At 37.7% G+C, this 25,399-nt stretch overlaps 1 protein-coding gene across 3 annotated transcripts in view; it reads right to left on the bottom strand.

Moving 5' to 3' along the window:
• Positions 1-598: 598 nt before the first annotated feature.
• Positions 599-25,399, bottom strand: part of lpgat1 (lysophosphatidylglycerol acyltransferase 1) — a 44,450-nt gene continuing 19,649 nt past the window's right edge. For all 3 annotated transcript variants that reach the window (XM_060866328.1, XM_060866329.1, XM_060866331.1), the window contains exons 4-8: positions 21,015-21,110; positions 20,635-20,914; positions 19,495-19,621; positions 5,599-5,705; positions 599-4,600 (exon numbers count right to left, since the gene is read on the bottom strand). In XM_060866328.1, coding sequence (XP_060722311.1) covers positions 4,437-4,600; positions 5,599-5,705; positions 19,495-19,621; positions 20,635-20,914; positions 21,015-21,110 — 774 coding nt within the window. In that variant the 3' untranslated portion in view covers positions 599-4,436. The remainder of the gene's footprint in view (positions 4,601-5,598; positions 5,706-19,494; positions 19,622-20,634; positions 20,915-21,014; positions 21,111-25,399) is intronic.

The following is a 25,399-nucleotide window of genomic DNA, read 5'->3' as shown; positions in this document are numbered from 1 at the left end:
GCAGATGATTTTTTTTCAACTAAATAAATGCTTCCTTAATATTCTTTAAAAAACAAAATGATCACTACGTAATGTCATTAGGCGTTCACGGATTTTACACGTAAATTTACATATTTAAAAACATCAGTATGGAGAATAAATGGGTATATAAATAAACAAACAAGTAAATAAATACAAACCGATTATTTTCAAAGTAAACACAAAAGGATTTAAGAAGCAAATGTAATCATTTGGGCGTAACGACGATAACCTTGCACAGGTATGCCAATGGGGACTGTATCTTGGAGGCATTTCTCCATGGGCCATGATTTATTACCTGTAGGACTTAATATACCATACAAACAGAAGCAAACCGCTTTGCATTTCAGTCAGCGATAAATGCTTTTCATCAACTGTACTTCAAGGTAAAAGGTATAAGCCAGATGATTTTTGTCTGAGAAATTGATTATAATATTTAAGAACACCTCATAAAGTGTGTTTGCAAGATTTTAGTAACATAAACTAGAATGAAGTTAAATAGAATAAATTGCACCGAAATCATAGATGTAGAAATGAATACAGTAAACCTATTAAACAGAGCAACAGCTTCACACACACATTGTGTTTCATTGATATTTATCATTTTTATTCCAGCACAATTAAACTGTGTTGTAAAATGGCTGGGCAGCTGGAAAGAGAAGGGCAACAGGAGTACAAAATGAAAACTAAAGACCAGTCTAGCATAATTTGTTAAAATTCCTAAAAACAAAAACAAAAGTTAAAAAAAAAAAGACAGTTATGACATGAAGAGGGTTGAGTTCCCTTTCCTTTTCTTTTGGATGGAAGTCCTTGCATGTTCATCAGTCCGAACGGCTGTGAATGTATTCCGCGTCTTTTTTTCTCTTTTCTTTTTTCCCATGTGAAGCTGCATCATACACTCATCATATAATCATTTCAGACTTCAGCAAGCTAGGCAGAAACACAAACACACTCCCACAAGTGGCACATTTAGGCAAGCTCTGGTCTGTTAATTAGTCTAGTGGTTTGTAAGCTGAACTGCTTCCTACTTTTGCACCTTATTGCTAGACGAAGGACAGTTTTATTTAGACAACACAGAAGCTTCTTCTCATTATTACTACATGCTGATAGTTCATGGGTCAAATTTAACCCTGGCTGATCCATCTACTCTATATCTAGTCACAGGCCCTGTTCCAATACTGTTATTTTTTTAATATCCTCATGCCACTTTCACTTGGTTAAATCCTGAGGAGCAGAACTTCATTAAAAGGTATTCCTGCAGTCTTAACAAATTTTCATTTTCAAAACAGTGAAAATGGCAGGTGATGCTGTATATATAAAAACGGGGGAGAAAAAACAAACAAAACAAAGAAATTATATTTTAAAATGATCCAAAACCTCCATCTGTGCATACAACTAATGCAACTTGGCAAGACCACATAGGACAAAGGAAAAAAGTCAACAAAAGGGCATTAATGGAACATAAATAAATTGCATACAATGATCCCCTTGTAGAAAATAAAGCAAGAAATGTTTGGTGTCTGAAGTTTGCTTCTTTTTTGTGCGCTGGCGCGAGACGTTATAGTTAGTGTCGCAAATGCAGCTGACAAAAACATCTTACAAGTTGCCGTTTATCATCATATCAGTTTCATCATCATACATAAACATAACCCGATAACAACAGCAACAGCAAGTAAAACAATATTGAAATAATTTTAAGTACATCACCAGATGAATTACTTTTAACAAAAAAATTCCTCAATCCTCAAACCTACATGATGTGGAAGAGCAGAAAATTCCAAATCTTGGATAATCCAAGCCCTTAATGAGTGCATCAGTGAGATGCAAAACAGCTGGCTTTTCTTCGTTTTTACTGTCTTCTTCCTTGTTTTTCAACTAACTGTCAGAAAGTCCCTGCAAAAACCCTACTCTTCAGACCATTCACTAATCATCAGTTGGTTTAGGATGCCTGTTTCAATGCAGGTTTCTCACAACATTTCATTGCTATTCTGCTTATAAACACTCCTTTGAAGAATGTTAGTATTGTCCATCACTGTGATGAGCTTGATGCTTATCTGACTTCCTGTTTTATAACAAGGAAACAAAACGAGACTTCCATGTCTGACAGTCCTCCAGAGAAAGTAAATGCTGCCGTTAGTGCATGGAGCACTGCATGTAGATTGATGATGTGACACTGCGGCACGCCAGTCAAAAGTCGTCCCAGCTATGACATCTGTTTCGTGACTTGTTTATATCCTGATTTCTAGCACAGCAGGAATTCCACATGTAAATATCATTTCTTTAGCATATGGCACATTCCAGCTACAGCTATGATATGTAATGCGTTTTGAGATCTGCTTTTTTAAGTCCTGATAAAACAGAAATACTTTTATTCACATTCTAATCTCACTATTTTTTGGTGTGTAAGAAACATTTAACAATTGCTTCATTCTGTCAAATGATGTCAAAATACTTGCCAGCTAAGTGTCATTTCCTCACACAGTGTCTGTCACAGGTTGAGTAATTTTTTTGATAACTGTATTCTGCAGTGAAAGAGGCTGAAAAGTAATCAATTTATTTTGTAATCAGATACCAGCTGTTAGCATGTCTCCTGCAATTCACATGCACTGCAGAAAGCCTGCTGTCAGAACTATATATAGTAGAGAATTTCACCATGAGAAGGGTTCACACACACACACACCTCAAACACACACATACACATTCTCTCTCTCTCACACACAGACACACACAAACACACCCAAACACACACATTTCTGAGCCTTACTTTAAACATATGCCTTGACATCCTGTGCAAATGATAAATGATCCTGACTTGAAACTAAACAAGCAAACTTCAGCTTCAGACGCCAAACTAGTCTTGCCTATTTGACTGCATTTGGTGTAAAGGGGAACAGTGTTTACAATAGAGTTCAGGCCAGAACTGAAAGACAGAGTCAGATTTCCTCACAGGACACAGAAAGCAGAAGGTTATTATGAATAAGAGCCAAACAGCTCTGTTGTAATAGAAAGCAATAATAATAATAAAAAAAAAAAAATAATCACCATCATCATCATCACCAATCATCATCATTGATGTGATAAAACCAAACATGTTGCATTAATATGAAGTAAACTGCAGCCGGTCAGTCTAAACAGGCTCGCACACCAGTTTTTGTTTCTTTAAACCACAGAAAGAGAGATTTCTAGAAACACCAGCACAGAGGGGTACCGTTGTATTTTGTTTTGTTTTTTATCCTTCCATCTTAACAATTAGGATATTTTGAAACTGAAAACAACGGAAATGATGTGGTCACGTTATGGATTCTATCTCAGCGTTTATAATACCAAATGTTCACGTTAATAATAATTTTTATAAAAGAAAACAAAGAAAAAAGAAATTAAAATGAACAGTAATTTGCAGTTAGCACTGAGAGTACAAATAGCAAACATATGTTAATCTTAAAAAAAAAATCAAACAAACAAACAAACAAAAACAACAACAAAAAAAAGTTGACCGGCACACTTCGGCAGGTTACGCTGTTCTAAATTTACAGTAATGACACCTCGAGCCTAATTTCACACTTCATTCAGTCAACAGTGAGTCCTTTCCAGTTTCAGTCCTCACACACAAAACATATGGCTTAATTATATCTGTAAAACACCAACATGAATTCAACTAGGGTGACAAAGAGGAGTTTTTTTTTTTTTTTATCTCTACTTGAAAGCAGTTCAGTGTTATGAAATGTGTGAGATATGGAGCGGTCCCCTACTGAGACAGAAGGTGAATTGGAGATCATCTGGAGAAGCATCCAATGTAAACGTGAGCAAATTGCAATACTGTCTAGACACAGAGACAAAAACAGAGCACACAGGACAACGAAGGAAAAGCAGGAAAGGGGAGGACAGAAATGACGTCAGGAAGTCCAAAGCACAATCCATTTCGGTATGTTTGCAGGACGTTCTCCTCACGACATAGACGTAAGCAAGACAGTGTTTACTGATGGCAGGTGAATGAAATTGGCTTATTCCTGAGCCTAATTTATGATTGGAATTAAAATTAAAACGTGTCAGCATGTGCATGAGTAAACATTGAGATATAGAATTTTATATATATATATATTTATATGGACATGTACATGTGTAAACATGATGTCACTGTTCACCTATTTCTTTGAATGTATGTTCATATTGCAGAACTGCATGTGTGCATGAGTGTGTGTCTGCATACCTGTGTTTGTTTGTGTGTGTGTGTGTCTGCCCAAATGGGGTGCAGGTTTGGGATCTAGGATCAAATACATTTTTCCTTCATGATCATCTTGCCACTGAGTTAAGCCAGCATCTGTGGCATTTCAACAAATCCAAGATCGGCTTCGATGGCTGTTCCTTTTTTTCCTCTATCATTGTCTCTCTTTCCCTCATCCCTTTCTCCCTCTCTCTATTCACCACAGCAATGAGCAGAACCAGCAGTAGACGTATTGAAGGACGCTGTACCACATGTAGCCTGAGATGAAGGCAAACGACTGGACAGCGCACAGCCATGCAAAGTCCAGTGTCATCGCCCGAGAAACAGCCTGACTCTGACCGTTTGATGGAGGGAACACTCCTGCAAAACACACAACACATGGGGTTATTCTTCACATGCCTGGGGTTGAGGCTGATAAACAAAAATATCAGGTATAACATTAGTTAGTTAGTCAGGTATACAGACACAGAAAGATCAATATACAGTAATACAGACAGACGGGTATAAAAATAGGCAGGTATATAAGCAGAGGGTTCAATAGTCATACATAAAGACAGAATGACTTTAATGATCTGCTATAAAAAGGTCTAAATTAGGTACATAGACCGACAGACAAAAAAAATAAATCAGACGGTCGTGTATAAAGAAAGTCAGACAAAAAAATAGACAGAAAGGTAACAGATCTAACAGTTAGAGTTATAGAAAGATTGTATTGAAACAGGTAGACATAAATAACAGACAGGCAGATATAAAGATAAACAGAGACAGAAATATCAGAAAGATGGACAGATAAAATCAGTCACATCAGTCACAGTCTTATAGAATTACAGACAAACAGGCAGACACGCACAAAGGGGAAGTGTAGTTTGTAGCTGGATATAATCAGGAATATCTGACAGATAGACTACTAGACAAACATAAAACCTATATAGTACACAGATACACCACAGCGTACAGCCACATGTTTTCTGACCATCACATCCATAATGTTCTTGTGGATGAATGAGCACAATGCTCCAAAATCTAGTGTAAACCCTTTAGGGGAGGATGTTATTATAACAGCAAATGGGGACTAAATCTGGAGTGGAATGTTCAAGAAGCACATGGGTGTGATGTCAGGTGACTATATACTTTTGGCCAAAGAGTGAAAATAGACACAGTCGATAGATGGACCATCAAAGAGAAACACAGATATATCAAACAGAGGGACAGATACTAGACAAACATCCAAACGGATAGAATGAGCACATGAGTGTAAAGACGGACAGATTATTAATTATTAGTGCCAGTGAAAAGAATATTAAACGGTCAAAAAGGCATGACCAGAGGAAGTCTGTAGAGCTGGAATAATGCCTCACCTGTCTGATAGAAGTGAGCAAGAAGTTTTTCCTTCTCCACAAACCTTTGATAGAGCCAGTCTGTTAGAGCCTCCATCTCTATTGGCACCTCTCTTACTGGGAAGATCCTGACACACACACACAAACACATGCTGGTAAAGTAGCTGTTTGTGGTTCTATATTTGTTCTGTTGAATATTGTGGACAGGAATAACAAGATGACATGAAAACACACCATCAAACACAAGTACAATTTAAGTACACAGTTGTAAGTAAACATGAAGCTTTCAACTTTTTTACTTGATAGGTTTACATATTACAATTTAACAAGACCATTTTAGCAGTTTATTACTCATGTTCTTCAGCCCATCATGTCTCTGGTGCAGTCCACCTGGCTCCGTTCCCTCAGCTCTGAAGAAACTTTCTACCTGATCACAACTCCTCAGTTCTTGAAGCAAACCACCTGGGTCTACCATTCATCTGCTTAGAGACATCCTGAACCTAAAGGTTTCCACAAGGCTCTCTAGTGCCTTGCATGTCACCTGCATTCATGTCCAGAACTGTCCACACAGCCATGTCTTGCATATGGTCCTGACCCCACCCATTATTCATAGACACATCCACCTGGCTACATCCCCTCTGTTCCTGGTTCCATACACCTGGCCACACATCCCCGTAGAGCCTGGGGCCATCCAGCTGGATCCATCCCATCAGCTCTGAGGTGCCAATCACCTAGCCATTCTTTTTCAGGTCCTGGGACCAAGCACATCTCAACGACCATCCAACAGGCCATACCTCCTACATTTCAAGGGCCTTCCACCTAGCCCCACACCCTCAGTTCTGTAGAGCCAAGTCCGTCATCTATCTAGGGCACTCTTATCTAAAGTGTTTATCAGGCCCTCCCTCTCAAACCATTACAGCCCTGAGACCTTTTAGTTAAAGTTGAAGACTTTGGTGATTCATACATCACAGGAACAATATATCTAAAGTTGAATTTGTAATTGCACCACAAACTGTAATAGACTAACATGTGGATTGAATAAAGTTGAAATTTAGATTTATTTGACAGTTTCAGGTGAGCAAATAATTTTCAGAATTACAAACCTACACACCGTTTATTTACACACGACTAGTAAACTAACAATAGCTCAGCATACTCAATGGCATATTGATGCTCTGGTGTTATGTGGCCTGGATAACTAAAACATGCAGTACATTATCTATTCCAAGCCGTCATCTATTATCTTTCTATCATTTATCGACCATCTAATATCTTTCCAACAATATATTTTAGACATAAAAGAGCCACTGCAGGCAAAGAAGATGAATCACGAACAGTGTTCACAATCGAGGAGTCCAGCCAAACCATGTGTGATTAGCAAGCTTCTGAAAAAGCGCTGTTCTCCGCACAAGTGTTTTAAAAAAGCACCGAGCAGATGTGCAGCTTACTATTTCCGCTGATGGAGTGCTTGTGTGTGTGAACAGCTTGACGAAATGCAGCCGTGGCACCACAAGAAACGCTGAGAAGGAAACACAAACGGCTAAGAGGCGACTAAATCCAACGGCACCATCAATTATTTACCGGCAGATTGAAAAACAATACACACACAGCAAACACAAATGAAAACAACACACAACCTATGTGGACAAAACAGAGAGGGACTGAAAAGAATGGTTCTAAAAATGGTCTTATATTTGAGAGCAACAAAAGATCAATAAAATGAATTAATATTAATTAAATTAATATTAATGTTAAGATCACACATACAGCAACTGTATTATTCCATTAGTTTTTAACATGTTTATACGATGTGGGAGTTCAAACCAAAGAAAGTGCATCAGTGATTAAAAATTAAAATCATCAGAAGGCCCTATCAGAACTTTTCATAATAATATTTTTTGAATATTATTTTCTGTCAAATATATATCAAAATGATCAAATCTCCTTAAAAACATTAATTAAATCCAAACAAATATGTTTCTTTTTCTTCAAACAAGTCTTTTTTCTGGGGTATAAATATAAGTTTCTCTATTAACAAAAACATGCAACACAAAAGGTCATCTAGCTGCTGACCTGCACATCTCTGGGAAGGCTTAAGTCATGTACCCATAGTCTGGTCCAAAGGTCTGACACCACTGACTGATGGACTGGGGTTTCTTATTTCATTGATAAATGGAAAAAAAAACAAAGCTTTAAAGAATTGAGAAAAAGCAAATTGGGATATTGATTATCCCAAGTTAACTTCTTTGTAGAAAAGTTCAGATTTTCCTTAAGCAGTATCTATTGAATTATCTAGTGAAGTGTGTGTTCAGATTGTGGATTTGATCCAAGGGACAAATAATTTTGTTTTTACATAAACATATGTTCTGTAAAGCTGCTTTGAGACAATGTCCATTGTTAAAAGTGCTATACAATTAAAATTGATTGGGTTTTATAGTAACTTCATGGAGTCCATAACAGCAAATACTGAGAAATACCAAAAGTCATGTATATATTTCTAAAATTCTATACATGTAATACGAAAAGTTCTATTATATTCATGACAAATGCCAAATAAAAGCATTTTCACTGATGTACTTGGACTTTCAGTCCATTCTGTATATTAAATAAGATCTCAGACCATATTCTTGTTCTCGTAATCATGAAAGCCAAAATTTGTGTTTGGTAAAGCAGCCATGACTCTAATCAGCTGAGCGAGTTCTCTAATGGATGTTTACTGCTCACTGACGACGCTATTCGTGTCGTGTCGTGTTGAAATCACAGCTGCTTTCACAGCCTGAAGAATAATCATACACAGTGTGTTGGGAAACAGAAGCATTGCTATACACACACAATCATGAGTTTAAATTATTTTTAAAAAATATTTTCTGTTTGCAATTTACTGCTGGTGATTTTTTTTAAAAATGTATTCAAAAATACAAAAATTTCATTTGTATTGATCACCCAATTCATGTGAACACAGCGTAACTGAACACTGAAAACGTTGGTGAAGGATGTGCAGTGTGAATCTCACTGCCCTGCCTCCCATGTCCTGAAGTGACCGTACTATTCTGATGTTGTTCAGAGGCAGACTTTAACCAGATAACTCGATTTGGAAGCACACTGCACATTTCGCACTCAAATTTAATCAGATTATTTCACATAACTCTGAATCGATAAAAGGAGATGATGGAATGAGCCGACTCGATGCTTGCTTTGTACTGCCTGATAGCTCAGATTAGCCAGGGTTTTATTTCACTTTTATCCAATTGATTCGGAATTGTTCTAGGAATGGTTGCTGGTCCTTTTCTTACCACATATTGTTGGAAAAATAATAAGTATATATGTATTTCCAGATGCTAATAATGCACATGTGCAATTAAAGATGAAAGTCTTCGTTAAACCCACCAACATATTCAATTATAAATTATTCAGAAGGGCAATAAGTGGGGCGTACAGCTCCATTACTTCCTATGACAAGTGCCCATTTGGTGACAAGGACAAGGATTTTACTTGAACTACAGAGAGGTAGGCAGCTAAAAAGACTTCTGTAGATAAATAAGTTAAAAGGAATCTGAGACATTAAATAACCTGAATGATGGTGCAGCAAGAAGTAGAGAAAAAAAAAAAAGAGAAAAGAAAGAAAGCTTGAATGATCAAAATTGCAAGACTATTAAATCAAGCAAGGGACTTCTCTGTAACTATAATTGATCAATTGATGATTTGCCCTATTTGTAGCTAAACCCATCTGCAGCAGCTCAGCACACTTAATACAGAGGTTAGAATGGTAACCATTCTGCATTGTATTTAATTCTGCATGGTATTTAATTCTGCATGGTATTTAAGTACAGCACAGCTTGCCTGGTGGTGGATCATGTGACAACAGGGATGATAGAATGGTAATCGGCTCAACTGAGCGGTAAAAAAAGTGGCCCTAGACCATCAGACTTTCTCCAGAAGAGGCTGTTACATTGACATCATGTTTTCTCTCCGCCATTTCTACCCAAAAGCTGCTTTAACCCTTTCTAAAGCTTGTAGACACTAAAGTGTACAAACATAGTAGGCCAATGTGGCAACGTAGTGTTGCAACTTGTCAGGTTTCCCTCTCTTTAAACACTGTTGGGGTGTTTAGTCTTAAAAAGGAAATTGTGTCAGATCACAATGTCTTGAGCAATCTGTGCTCCCAAAGACTACAGTGATGTCGACTCCTTGAGCTGATAAACTACTGGAACAGGAGAGGGTTTAACATTCAGTTTTTTACAGTACAAATGAAATATCATAAACTTGTTTAACAAGCAGCCAGTTTTTTGTTGGTATCTATTAAACATATGAAAAATAGTTATTAGCTAGCAGAAATCTGTCCAACTCCAACTCTGATTGAGGACTCAGGGGTTTTATCTAAAGTCATATACGGAAAGTGTATATATCAGAAAGTGACACTTCAGAGTTATCTGAAGGAGGCATTTCATTCTCAAATTGTGTGTGTGTGTGTGACACTTTGTCTCCTGCTGGGCTAAAAACAGCTCTAATGCAGTTCACAGTTTCACACTTGTGCCCAGAATACAGAGGCAGAAGTAGCATTAGCCTAGCAAAACTAAACTAGCACTTTTAATAGCAAAAGGCATTTGGTGTATCTGGTAAATTCATAAATATCATGATAGAATTAATCGCATACACCATTAGCACTTAAATGGGCCAACAATGCCTTTTAAATACGGGGGTGTTTTGTTGTGATGCGAATGGTGGTTGAAGGTGTAGTGAAGACTACAGTGTACAATCATGAATTTCAGTGTAGTACAAAATCTTCACCTAAACCTTCTGTCTCTGTGAAGAGATTAAGGTTTCCTTGCAGATGCACCATCCATTAAAAAAGAAACAAAAAGGACACAAAAATCAATGTTTTGGAGTGGCAATCTCAATCTCTGGATTTGAACCATATTGAATTCAATTAAATTCAATTCAATTTATTTGTGTAGCGCTTCAATTTGCAATTGGTAATTCACATCGTCTCAAAACCTCTGGTCTGAAATAAAGAGGACCTACATATGACTGTAAACATAATAGATCTTCAACCTTGTTAGACACAAACAGACATAACATAATACAGTGGATTAAATAAAACGATACAAAAGGTCTATACTCTATATTGTCAACACCTAACTATCACACCAATGTACATGCTGAACATCCCGTTCCAACTTTAGTCCCTTCTTTTGAACTGATAGTTACCTCCACTCTTCTGGGAAGGTTTTCCACTAGATTTTGGAGTGTGGCTGTGAGGATTTGTTCAGTTAGCTACAAGAGCATTAGTGACATCAGGCACTGATGTTGGGTGAGGAGCTCGGGGGTGCAGTCAGTGTTCCATTTCATCCTAAAGTTGTTCAGTGGGGTTGAGGCCAGGGCTCTGTATCAGACACCAAGTTCTTCCACTTTGTCCTTGGCAAACCATGTCTTCATCAAGCTTGCTTTGTGGACAGTTCCAGTGAAGGGAAACTGTAAATCTGGGACATCAGTTTGGGGAACAACTTCATATTAGTGTGATTTTCAGGGGTCCACTTACTTTTGGCCAAATAGTGTATGTTTAAGTATTGATCACTGCATGGTTTATTAAAGGTTTTTGTTCATTTCATTAATGAATGATAACATTAATTCTAAAATTGACTGTACATAAAGGAAAACCCCAGGGTCAGCTACAGTGTGCACTGATAAATATTTGAATATCTATCATGTTGAGGCGCGCAGCAGTCTCACACACAGCTTAAAGTCTTAAAAGCCTTAGCACGGTCATACAAGAGAAAAGAGACATTCTGACTTCTCCTTTATCTTAACCTATTTATGTTAACCTCACTCAGTCAACAATGTGGATGTCAGTTCCTTCAACAAATACACCGACCTCTGTACAGTCACCCACACACCTCCAGCATTCAGCACATCTAATGAGGACTCTGAAGAAATGCTCTGTTTAAACAGAAAGACCTTACACACTCTCTGCATGCACACAGACATTCACACTATAATGTAGCCATTACAGCTGTTAATCACTTTCTATCTGTGCTGTAACATATTGTTTTTCATAAAATCCCAGAGCCACTGCCAGTGGTGTAGTAAAGAATTCATTTATTTAACTAAATAGAATTACACCATGATCCGTACAATTATATTGATAAATTTGACCCTCTCGTATATGACAAGTTGAGGCTAGGCAGTACTACAAGTTAGCAGTAGAGAATAGAATAAAATAGAATAGAATAGAAGCCTTTACTTGTTTGTTGCCTTTGGAAGTTGGGGTCAGGGCACAGGGTCAGCCATGATAAAAGTGCTCCTGGAGCAGAGAGGGTTAAGGGCTCTGCTTGAGCCACCACTGCAAATTACGGCATGAAGGCCTGATTCTGTCTGATTAATCCTGTTTCTCCTTCTAGCACTTAGTTGACAATAAAAATGTAATTAAACAAACTTAAGAGATGTTCATTGGACATCTGGGGCTGTTTAATATTAAGTAACTGTAATGCCGATGTCATCTCTTAACACCATTTACTGAAATTACTGCAAAAAACATTGCCACTGGAGAGGCACGTAGTGAGCTGTGTTTTGTGCAGTTACAAATCCTGACACACTTGCTTCTGTGGCTCATCTCACCCTTGGGATCTGCCGGATTCATGCTCTTGAGCTTTTTGACTAAGCTCCTGGAAATGAGAAAAATCTCACCTGGATACTGTAGACTCTATACTTATTCCAAGACTCCTATTCACAATCTGATCACATCGATCATTCTGTATCCTTTCAACATGATTTATAAATGCATCTGGTGTCACACTGAGGAAACACAGGCACATGCACAAGCGCGCACACACACAGGCACAAAAACACACACAAAATTGGGTGTTCTTTGAATGAGAGGCCTTCTGCCCTTCAATGCTGCCTACCAAGTAAGCTACTATCTAAAATAAGACACAAGGTAGTCAGGGTATCTCTACGCACCTCTGGAATGAACACATATGTGATCATTACAATAATTCTGTATTATTATTATTACTATTGAGTGTAGTATTTTTACTGTATACTGTATTATTACAATATTATTTACTATATTATTATTATAAGTATTGGCAAACAATATTTTTGCAGCATATAAGCAGCTTTTAGTGACAGTGGAGCAAAAACAGCATGTGAATGTCACATAAAATCTTCAACAGCAGGAGCATGTAACCTGACCTTGTTTAAATCTGGTTTGGTTCAGGCTTTGTTGTTGGATATATTTTAGACATGCTATGAAAGTTCAGTGACTATCTGTCCTGATTTATTGAACAACTAGCTCGTTGTGATTTCTTGCAGTCATCGATGTCAGCTTGTGAGCTATGTGCTATAAGTCCTTAGCGGTGTTATTCACGATGGTATCGCCATGGCGACATTTACTCCCCTTTGCTACATAACCATCACATCATCACATCCTAAAATTATCCTAGGATGTCACACTGGAGCCTGATGCAGGCTGGCTGTATCCTTACTGAGCTTATAGACTTCATACAATAGTACTGTTTGAAGCTGTCTCTGTCAGCTTACAGTGTAAGAGATGTGTGTGTCACCCTGACACGCTGTGGGCTCACACACATCTCTTACACAGTTACACATTCCCCAATTGGTCACTTGTGCTTGTGTTCTTTATTCACTTTTACTGGCTTTGCTGACTTCAGCTGCCATCTGTTCAGCTGTTTCTGCACTTCTTCCACAATTGAACCAGTTCCTGAGCTTAGATACATCCTGTTCTGTCCTCTTTACATTCTGCACTGATATTGAAGCTAGAGTTAGACCAGATAAAGAAAAGCCTGTCTGCTAATATAGCGGCGCTCACATCGTTACATTTAATTATTAATCCATAGAAAACTCTAAGGAAAAAGAGCACACAGATATAACAACAAACATATATCGTTAGAAGTAAACAAAGAGACAGGAAGCTAGAGATACATATAGATACACAGAGACAGACAGATACAAAAACATATAGCCAGATGCATGGACAGACAGGAGCAGAAATACATAAAGACATGCAGCCAGATGTGTACAGAGACAGGGACAGCCGGACAAGAGACAGACAGAAAGACAGAGAGCCAGATACTCTGACACTGAGAGTGGCAGTTAGACTGAAAAAGAGAGACAGGGACAAATAAACAGGGACGAAAAAATGCATAGATGTTACACCCCTGTGGGTGTGTCTATATATTTCTTATCTAACATTTTATGGGGGCTCAGGTAGGCAGACAGAGGAAGATAGGAACAGAGAGACAGGTAAACAGAGAGACAGATATAGAGACAGATATATATAGAGAGACATACAGTCAGATGTGTAGACCAATAGGGCTAGTTACACAAACAGACAGAGAGACAGAATGGATGGGCAGCAACAGACAAACAAGATTGAGCAACGGACAAGCTCTCAGGAAATAATCTGTTGTGATTAAATGAATAAATCATTGAGAAAACAGTGAATAAGCAAGGAGTCCAATCACACACCCTGGCTGATGGCCATTTCTCATTAAATCATTCATACAGCCCTGTTCTAGTCACCCAAGCGCAGAGATGTGGACACCCAAGTTCACTCATCTGTTCACCTGAACCCCACAAACCCGACCTGTAAAACAACACCACAGAAATCAGCAACACAGAAGCAGCGGTGACGAAAAGGTTTGGGGTTCAAATCCTCCACTCATTGGCTTTGACTAAAAACCTTAACTGCTTAGCTTTACTCTTGACTGGATCTCTCAAATCCTGTGCAAAGAAAACACTCCAAAATATATATAGACAAAATAGAGACTATCATTCATACACAATAAAATCAGATCATAAAAGCTTGTCAGTTCCAGATTGTAGTTGGTTTAACCCTGGTTCTGCCATGCAGCAGTCTGCAGATCAGATGTTTGAGATATTCAAATCCCCTTATAAACACAGCACAAGAGAGGAACTGGGTTTATTTATCTCACAAATATTCTGGAAAATCAATTTCACTGTATATTGCTCTCCATGATTCACTGTCTGGCGTCTCACTGGACTAATCATCAGATTGACAGGGATTAAAAACTACGAGACAATCCTCTGCACCAAATTTCCTTCTCAAACTGCTGCACATACACTGTGCAGTGGAGACACTGTCTGAGGAGTGTTATCTACCCTCTTCTGCATACATGAGTTCATGAATACTCATGGTTGGCTGGGGTCACTGTGATCGTAGAGGAGTTTTCCCATCTCACCTACCCAGAAAGCCACAGTCGATTTTGTTGCCTTGGCTCCTGACTATGGATGGCCGTGGATTTTCTGTTGCATCACTCAAGACCAAATTTGAATGTGCTTTAATTTAAGTGCCATATAATAATATACTACAACAGGATTACATGATCATGTGAAGATGTCTTGAAGGTAATTTCATAATTGCATGAGAGAGGTAAGATATCAGCATTATCCATCATGTAAACCCTGTGGTTTATATGCTCATGCTGAACAAAAATAATCAGTCCAGTTAATGTCACAGTGTCCAATAAAAAAACTGCAATAATTAAAAGTATTGTTCCCATCATTCTGTGAGAATGATCATGTCATTGAGCGCACAGAGCTCATTGTGCACCGCTCAGACACCGTTACTCATTTACGGCTCAGGTTATAAGGCCGGTAGCTATCACCTACCAATGCTTTTTCCAGTTCCTGCCAGGTTATAAAAACAAGTCAGGTGTGTTGGTGTCACAGTTTGAGCAGGGTGTAAACAGTTACAAGAATCCCTTCATGACTTGGTGAAACTGGTCACAGGAGATAAATTCACCCATACACTGAAAAACATATATAAAGCAAACTAAAGCAAAACATATGGCTTATTAGATGTCCCCCTCTTCCTCTTAATTCACTTTAATAGCAGCTTGACAGCCACCTGCTGCTATATAGGAGCCTTTCTTAAATATATCGATATAATTTGGTAATTTCTCAGAGGTGGGACATTCTTTCTAACAGATTGTATTATATGATCATTTATAACTGTGCCTTGCTACATAAAAGGTTTCATCCTCAATCTTTTCTGGCTAAAGAAAAATGTGTCTTTATTACTATCTTTATAAAGGTAATAAATGTGAACATATCTGTAATGTCAGCAATCCCAAATATAAAGCAAGACCAACAGAAATGTAAATTACATAAACCATATACATCATAGGTCTCTGGTTCTCCAAATCTTTAAAAAAAGATTTCCGTCATGCAACGTCTAAACACGGATGCATAAGAAGCTTCTTATAGCAAAATACAGTCATTGGGTTTAAAAAAATCCAGGTATCTACTCTTTAAAAACTATTTAAGAGCTTTCTTTGAGGTAATCGATAAATGAATAAGATAATTTTTGGTCAGTTTCAAAGGCACTCAAAAGAAAGTAGGCTTGTACTGATCAAGTATAATGAAGCAAACAACAGACCTTTTAGTGAAAGCGAGTTAGTTTCATTTCTAAGTGCTAAGCATGAATTTCATTCATTTACCTTATTTAAAATTATTTTCCTGTTGTTCCAACACTCAAGGCACAAAAAACAGCATTTTTTGAATGCATGCCATGTGTTTGTACTGCAAACCTGCAGGTCAGCAGGAGACATAACTTTTCTTAACGAAGCACTTGCACTGTGCATCACAATGAGAGATAATTACTGTGTTCCAGCACTATGAACATCTGGTTTATATCCCAACAACCATAATAATCTTTTCTCTTGTAACACAAAAGTAGAAACAAGACATAACTTGACACACTGAACCAATCATGCTATTTAAATAAAACAGCCATGAGTATGTACAGCTTCCATAACAGAAGTAAACTATACCAGGGTTCACATGAAGAAATTCCAAACTACTTTTTTTTTTTTTTTTAAATATCAGTCAGAAAAACAGCATTCAAAATTTCATTAATTGTACTAACCTATCTGCTCAAAATGAGAAAAAACAGGCTAGTGTTAAAGCCTAAGCAGTGTATAACATGTAGTGCCCAGTGGAAATAATAATGAGGTTGACGACACCTGCAAAAGCATATTTAGGTGCCTCAATATTTATGCTATTGCATTCAGAAACCAAGCGTCAAACTTTTGATCTCATTCTATCTCTTCTATTATCTTAAGATTAGACTCTTTAGATCCATGTGATAACGAAGAAACATATAATGAACCCGACAAAACGAATCAAATCTCCGAAATGTATGCTTACTTTCCCAATACATGATATATACAGAATAGGCACATTAAGCTGCTTAAGCAAACTAAGACTAAGATCAAGGGAGGGTAGCAGCCGATGATTAATATAAACAGCTAAAAGAAGAGACAGAGACACCAATGAGGAAGAAGAAGAAGAAGAGGTGGATAGAAAGAATGTGAGAGATGGGTGGAGCTGGGGGGGGGGGGGGGTTCATTGTTATTGACAGTGTTAGTGTTATTATCCAGATCCAGGCTTAAAAGCAAAAGAAAGACTACAAAGAGGTGATGGAGAGAGAGAGAGAAGAGAGCGCCTCTGTAAAGCCAGGTCTTAAAGGCCTGGGGTAAAATGAGGTCGCTGGGGACAAAGCAGCATTCAGCTGAGAACAAGTACGATAAGTGTCTGTGAGAGAGCAATATTGTTTGTGTGTGTAAGTGTGAGTGAGACACAGCATGATTGCTGCAGGAAGTTCAGCCTGCTCATCAATGAGCATTAAAAAAGTTTATGGCTCATCATTTCTATGTTTAGCTTGTATAGAAATCCTGCTATTCTCCATGCACTAGAACTCCAACTCAGCTGTTAACTCTGCTGAATAAAATGATTTACAGTGGAAATGTATTTAGTACAAAATAATGACTACAGTATATGAATATTTCGAAGTTGTTTGCGCTGTCTATGACGGTACGATTAATGCTAATTTTCAAATATTTTCTACATCTTTGGTCTTAATTTCAATAGCTATTTAAAAGAGAAGCTCTTTATAAAGGAACTAGTATCATGGTCATTCCACAACATCAAATATACCTAACAAACCACATGACTGAATGGTTTCCAATATTTTATTCCTTATTATACATATTAAACGCTCATCTCATCACAATCAGGGATGTTTCACTCTTGCTTTATTTTGCTGTGTTCTGATTTTCATGTACTGCTCCGTTTCTAACCTGATTCCCTGTGCCTTCGTCAAAGATGATGACCGGGCGAGTTAAAAAAACCTCAGTAAATCACAGCAGCTCTCCTGAGAGCGGCATGCAGCGTCAGCAAGAACGCAGTGAGAAAAGGGGAGAGAGGATGAGAGAAGACAACACTGATGATGACAAGGAGAGGAGATAGAACACAGAACCAGAGAATTAGCACTCAATCCCATGTAGTGTTTATCCAGCGACACAGATATGAAAATAAGAATGTGGTATCACGTCCACTAAGCCTCTCCGAGTTGTTATACACACACACACACACACACACACAGGCTCAAAATTAATTTTTCCTGCCAACTACATATAAAAATGTTAAAATAGATAAACCTTGCAGAAAAAACCTTTAAGAAAACATTTCAATCATGGCTTGTATGTTACTGAAGGTCATGAGTATCATAACATACGAGCCATGATTGAATTTTTTTCTTTAAAATGCTAAATGCTCGCAGCAGCCAGTCGCAGCAACCGGAGGCTCCTCATTTTCAGTGAGAGCTGGCAGTGACCGTTGGTGTCTAGACTTGAGCGTGTCCAGCGGTGTGACAATTTCACTTTATTCAAATATGGAGTGACCTAGTGCAGCGACTACCAATGAGCGAAGACAGTAGAGCGCTACAGTACTACACCGACATCTCTTTCAATTCAAAGTGCATTCAATTGTAATGCAAAGTCCATTATGGGAGTTTTGTATGCTCTAGGGTACATCACTTAGACACTAACACTTAATACAACACTGTGGAATTTCATGAGTACACTGGATCTTCTCCACTGTGCTTTTGGACGTAACCGCAAAATAGCAAACTCCTAAAACACACTGAGCACTCAGTATCGAAAGCTTGACTGTGAGACAAGAACTAAAACAGGTTCGATTTGATGCTTGCTAACTGGCCTGTGGTTGTTGAAGGAGTTTTAATTAATATTATTCATCTAAAATATAAGCACTGAGCAGGATATACTCCTCTTTGGAGAAAACAAGCTTTGATATTAAAAGGTGTATGATTTAGATTGCAGATCTGTAAACTAGCTCTGCTTAATTAGTGTCATCATGATATTTGTAATTAAATGCTAATTGTGATATGATATGTGATATGAGTTTTTGTGCAGGGGAAAAAGCACAGAGCTCTGAGTTCAGACAAAGGCAGAAAAAAAGAATTTTTTTCTGAATGTAGGCAATATAACACTTCAGTGAGCAAAGATCAAAACACACACACACACACACGCACGCACACGCACACACACACGCGCACACACACGCGCACACGCACACGCACCAGCACCAGCACCAGCACCAGCACCAGCACCAGCATCAAGCCACAGAGTTCATTTTCTCACCACTGGTAACTGGTAGCAGTGTGTTGAAACACAACTATAACATGGACACACTGTGTAATGTGACAGCATGAGCATGAACGCGTGTTCAGATCAAACCAGTAATTAAATCAGGAGACTGACCGAAAACACAGCAATGCTTAACGAAAAGATCCTTCACCAATATACTAATTTACACACTCATTTCATTGTTGTATATCAATTATTTCACTAATAAGTTGCATGTTTAGGAGTCATGGGATGTGGTAGCCTAGTGGTTAAGGTGTTGGGCTTCCGATCAGAAGGTTGTGAGTTCGATTTCTAGGTCCACCAGGCTGCCACTGCTGGGCCCCTGAGCAAGACCCCTAACCCTCAATTGCTCAGTTGTATAAAAATGAGATAAAATGTAAGACGCTCTGGATAAGGGCATCTGCTAAATGCTGTAAATGTAATTTACCTGTAGTGCACGTGTGTGACAGTGGGACCTCTGTAGCCAAAAATCCACGTCTGGATATCCATGGGTTTGGCTTCAGGGTATGCTATTGTCATATCCACTACCCACTGCAGGCCTCTAGATTTACTATCTACACACACACAAACACACAAACATTCATTCAGTCATTAATTTCTTCATTAGTTTATTTATTTGCTTGATATTTATTCATTTACTTACTTACATAAGATAAGATAATCCCTTTATTCGTTCCACATCAGGGAAATTTGCAATTTTACTCACTCACTCATTAAATTTACTCCATCTTCTCACTAAACAGGGTACACACTATAGTATTCTAGAACCTACACTGTGCTCTGTACGCACAACTGCATTTGAGTGCTACAAAGCACTGCCTTTATGGCCTGTCTGAAAATGAACTGTTTATATATGTAATACGGTGATAATCCTCACTTTTAGGCCACATATTTGCTTGCGTTTTTAACAAATAACTGTAGACCTCAAAGTGAAAATGAAGTTGCATTTATTCTTAGCCTTTTATGCAGTGCTTCAGCTTTTATATAGATGTGCATAAATCTATTTAAACAAAAGTTTCCCCTTTATCCCACCCACATAAGAAAAGTGCATTAACCTCGGTTATAGCTGATTTTACAGTTAGGAGGATAAAAGAAGATTACATTCTGAGATTCATGCTTTATATATTCAGAGATCAACCCTGAATAAAGAATAACTCCAGCAGGCATTCAAAATGACCAAAATGCAGTGTATCTAATCTAACATCAGATGTAGAAGAGAAGAGCAGTCTCTGTCCTGATGGTAGCATAATCTGTATGTATATGTGTGTGTGTGTGTGTGTGTGTGTGTGTGTGTGTATATATATATATATATATATATATATATATATACATATATATATATATATATATAAAACATACAAGTGATTAATATGTAGACCTGGCTTAAATGTAGACCTGGCCAAAATGTAATCTAATGTGCTTGTGCTGTCTCGCTTTAAGATAAATAAGTGCCAATTGTTTTGACATGATGTTTTCTAACTCAGTGAAATTGACACATTAGTTGGTGTTGCTTCAATGTATAAATACATGGTGGAATCAGGGCATCCCTAACCTCATATGTTCTTACCTTTCCGTGCTGACAAGCCGGTGTCGTTTCCCAGCATGCCATTCTCCTGCTGTGGTCCAAGTGTCTTCAGGATTACCTGAGTGGCACCGAGGCGTGGCAGTGTCACGTGTGTTAAGTGGGGTAAGTCATTCTTCTTGGCAAATGACTGACTTGTCTCTCGCCTTTTTCTCAAGAAGCCCCCCTCAGGAAACAGAACTATCCACTTCCTGTCTCGACTGTAGTAATACTTGTCTAGGTGACTCTTCAGGTAAATGAGCTGTTTGTTCCTATGTGTTTTGCCCTGTGTGTGATACAGTGTACATTAGAGCTTGACTAACTCCATTTATGATTCTTATATTTCTCTGTAAGTAGTCTGATTCAGATTCAGACTGTTGGCTCACCTGTCTGATGAAGAAATCTCCATGAATCAGAGACACCAGGCCAAAGTTGGTGTATTTAAACACATGGTCCATTAACCACATCATCTTCCGCACCACCTTGAAAAACAGTAACAAATATAAAACATGGGAAGCATTTTGTATTTAAAAAAAAAAGAGAAAGAAAAGAAAAGAACTAAGTAAGAATTTTTTCCACTTTCAGGAAAACTAGCTAGTGCAGGAAAGTAAGAAAGGAAAGAAAGGAAAGAAAGAAAGAAAGAAAGAAAGAAAGAAAGAAAGAAAGAAAGAAAGAAAGAAAGAAAGAAAGAAAGAAAGAAAGAAAGAAAGAAATTGTAACTAGATTTGTAAAGTTCGTCGCGACAAACTTTGATGTTGGCTTTGACGGATGGTGCTTTTTGGAGGCAAGTGGACATAAGGGTTAGTGTTGCTTTTGGAGGCAAGTGGACAGAAAGCTAGGTTGCCAAAACATTTGGCGGTAAGCAGAGACAAGCATGTGACATCATCCAAATACTCCTGAGGAAGTTCCCCACATTGGGCTGATTGTTTTGATATGTCACTTATCCATGTTTTGCTAATTTTTGATTTTCATATGACATCATGTGACGTCACGTGACGTCATCAGAATACACGAGAGGAAGTTCCCCTTATTGTTCTGAGTGTTTTGATATGTCACATGTCCATGTTGTAAAAAGATTTTTGATTTTGCATATTTTGGGGGCGGGGCTGCGGCACAACCGGAAGGCCAGTCGGTACAACAATTTAAACCTTTGTTCAGAGTATCACCCTAAAGGAGCTGGCTGAGTTTGGTGTAGATAGTTCGAAAGCTTGCTTGGTTATAAACCTCCAAATTTATAATGGGAGTCTATGGGAAAAAAGGCCATTTTGAGACCCGGTAGCGGAAGTACCGGTACTCAGATCGCTTAGAAAAGTAATAGCAACAAACTTCAGACCAGCATCTACAACATAGCCAAATCTGGTGCATGTGGCTCGAAAGGTCTAGGCCGCATTAAATTTTATACATTTTTGTCTAAGCTTAAATAGGAAAACAGAATGTTGGCTTCTACAAAGCCAACATAATAAGGTAAAAACAAATCAGAACACACCGATTAGATAGTGTGATAGATTAGATAGTAGATAGTGATCTACTGGGCACTATGTCTGTATGTAGGTTCCACAGCACCAACATATTAGACATTACATAGTAAACAGCTGTAGTGAACAAGAAGCCATTTGGGGTTTGTCCTAACCGTGTGTTGGAAGCTAAATCAAACCAGTTTCTACTGCTAGAATACAAGTGAGCGAGTTTTACACAGATCATGGTTCATCTACTTTGCTTCATGCATATACACTGGATATAAAGGAACAACTATTTTGTATAAATAACCTTAACAGAAAAAGAGTACTCTTTTATCATAAAAGAGTCATTTATCATAATTATATCACCCATAATTAGACTATAAAATGGAGATGACACTAGTCACACCGGATTAGTATTGGGCTGATGCCAGCAAAAGACATTGGGTCAGTAACCGGGAGGGAATTAAAGGTGATCCTCTAACAAATATAATATGGAAATGATTTTGTTAAAAATGTTTACACACAAAGTCACTAGAGATGAATTTATACTTTATATTCGTAAGATTTTTGTGTGAATACAAAGCTACATTTTTGTAATACAAAGTCGTGTTTAAGTGCTTCAATTAAAAAAAAATTTAAATCAACATTGATATCAAGAGAAAGTAAAAATTATTTATATGTACTGTAGCTTTTACAGATCCTCAGAATCCTGAACCACTTATACCTAAACAATGTTTATCTATAATCTCACTAGAAAAAAATGTCCTCCCATTTCAGTTACAACAATGCAAACAGCAGGCCTGCAGAAATGACCTCTGGGTTTGTGTGTGATAGTTCAGCCAGGGCTGAAGACCCTTTGATGACTTCCATCTGTGTGTCTGAGCTTCATTTTCCCCCCACATATAAAAACACAGGAAGAACAGAACATGCTTTTAAAAATCCACCTGCCATCACAAACTAGTATAGTTTAATCAATCATTTGTACAAACTATTTCACGCTCTACATTCTGCACCTACAGGAGACAAAGAAACTCCCATAGCGTGACGTGTGTTTAGCTCACATCACTGTACCACAAAATCGCCACAGAGATTTGTTTTTCAAACCGGTTTTGCCTGCAGAGGTTTTACGTGCACTTTCCTTGGACTTCCTTGTAGATATGTAAATGGAAGGACTGACGTGCCTCATATAAGCAACCTGGATCAAGTCCCTCACACCTGCACATGGTTAATGGACTGTAACTGATAACCTTTAAATCTCTCTCAAAGTGCACCGAACACACACAGTTGACCTCATTACACATTAGCTCAGCACTTAAACACTGTTAGTAACCAAACAGTGTGGTCTTTATGTCATTTGAGGCCTGAGTGACATTTCAGTTGGTCACTAAGATATGTCACAATGGATAGTTCTGTTACAGAAAAATAGTCAACAGAGCAGAGCTGTGATGTGGCCTGGAATGAAGTGGAGCCGAAATGTTTTATTGCTATTATACCACAGCATTTGGCCAACGACAACAATTTAGTACAAAACACCACATCAAACTTTTTTAAATCTATTTATAGTTACATTTAATGTTGTGTGAAAACACGCTACTTCATAAACCAAATTAACAACCACACACAATTAGTTACTGAGAAACGACTGAATGTGGCAGAAGTCTTAAAGCAACAGTTACACTTTTGACTGAAAAAGCTGACACTGAAGACTCAGAAGACTTCATGTCAACAAGCAGTTGTTAATCATTGTTAAATAAAGACATGATTCTACATTATTTATTGTGTCCTTGTGAATAAGCCGTAACTACAGAAACGTATTACAACAAGCACATTAATATAAACCTGTGGCTTCCTTTGCAAGCAAAATTACAGCCAGATCAGTGTTCTTATAGACAATAAATCTACTCCATGGTGTACATGAGGTGTAATAAAGAACTTTAATGTTTAATATGATTAAATTATAAGCAGATACAATGATTTATTGCTCGTTTCTGTATCTGGTGCTTACTGTACAGGTAAAACCCTGTTTTTAAAACACTGGTCTTCGCTATGTGTGATTCATTTTTAAGCATATAGAATTGTCATCAGCCGATACATAAAGAAAATGTCCAAAAATTGCCCAGATATATAATGATATATAGCAAATGGAAGTCAACCGCAATTCTAATAGCAGGTCACTTTTAACTGGGTATGCTGTGGTTATAGTGTTGCTATGGTAACATCTCTGAGCTGGCCACTTTTTAAACGAAACCTTATTCATGAAGAAGTAATTAATAATAATTAATTATCTTCCACCAAATATAAGTAACTTAATACTTAAAATAATTATCTTTAATATAAAAGGTAATAAGGACAGATTTGGCATCCATTTGGTTTTGCTGCACAAACCTTTACATAATAAAAAAATAAATTCAACCGTTTTTATTAATGTGGAATTGAACAGTGAAATAGACAGAGCACAGTGTTTAGTTGCTTTTCCAAAGGGATTAGTCCTGGTCAGTGCTCGGATAGACAGTGGAGTGTTTTTGTTGCCAAATAAATTACAGCATTTTCACACACGTCAGTTCAGTAAGCATTCCTTTCTGTCTAATTGAGATAATTAGTTTAATTGTGGTGGCAGAGCGTAAAGATCGGGCTAGTCCTAAACCGTTATTTATGCATGTTGTCATGGTCTGTAAGTATCTTTAGGTAGTATAAGGAGCGTTGACTGAATGCGACTGTGTTTTTGGCCAGTTAGAGAAATTTCAGTAGAAGCGTAACACGACCTGCAAGCTTATCAGACATGGCCCTAATGGATATCGATTGTTATGATTTTGCACCTAAAACTGATAATTAGAAAAATCTTCACATCAATATAATTAATACTTTATATTTTCTTGTACTCAACATTAAACTATTGTGCTTGTTATGTAATGAGATGTCTCCACTAATCCTTTAGAATTTCACTATAAACTGAATTGTACCATGACAGTTTGTTTTATTCCATCGGTCAAAAACCCGAGACTTTATAATGTGAAGAACAATTTTTCGTTGTGCAGATACTTGATATACTAGACAGAGAACTTCCAGAGAAGGAGAATACACTTTAGAGCAACCAGACGCAAAAGAAAATGGTGGATGATGCCATTTATGGTATACAACTTCCGGAACGTCTGTACTGTTCTCTAGCTAGCTGGCTAAAACTCTACAGTGTCATAATACACTGATAAACTATGTACCATAGCAAAATCACCAGGAAATAATTTGCATTATCTAACCTCTGTCCTACTAAAACTTAACAACCTAAGACTTGGCTCAGGACCTGTATTTGATGG

Source organism: Tachysurus vachellii, chromosome 3 (genome assembly GCF_030014155.1).
Source record: "Tachysurus vachellii isolate PV-2020 chromosome 3, HZAU_Pvac_v1, whole genome shotgun sequence".
NCBI lineage: Eukaryota > Metazoa > Chordata > Actinopteri > Siluriformes > Bagridae > Tachysurus > Tachysurus vachellii.
This window is presented reverse-complemented; position numbering and strand designations above follow the sequence as displayed.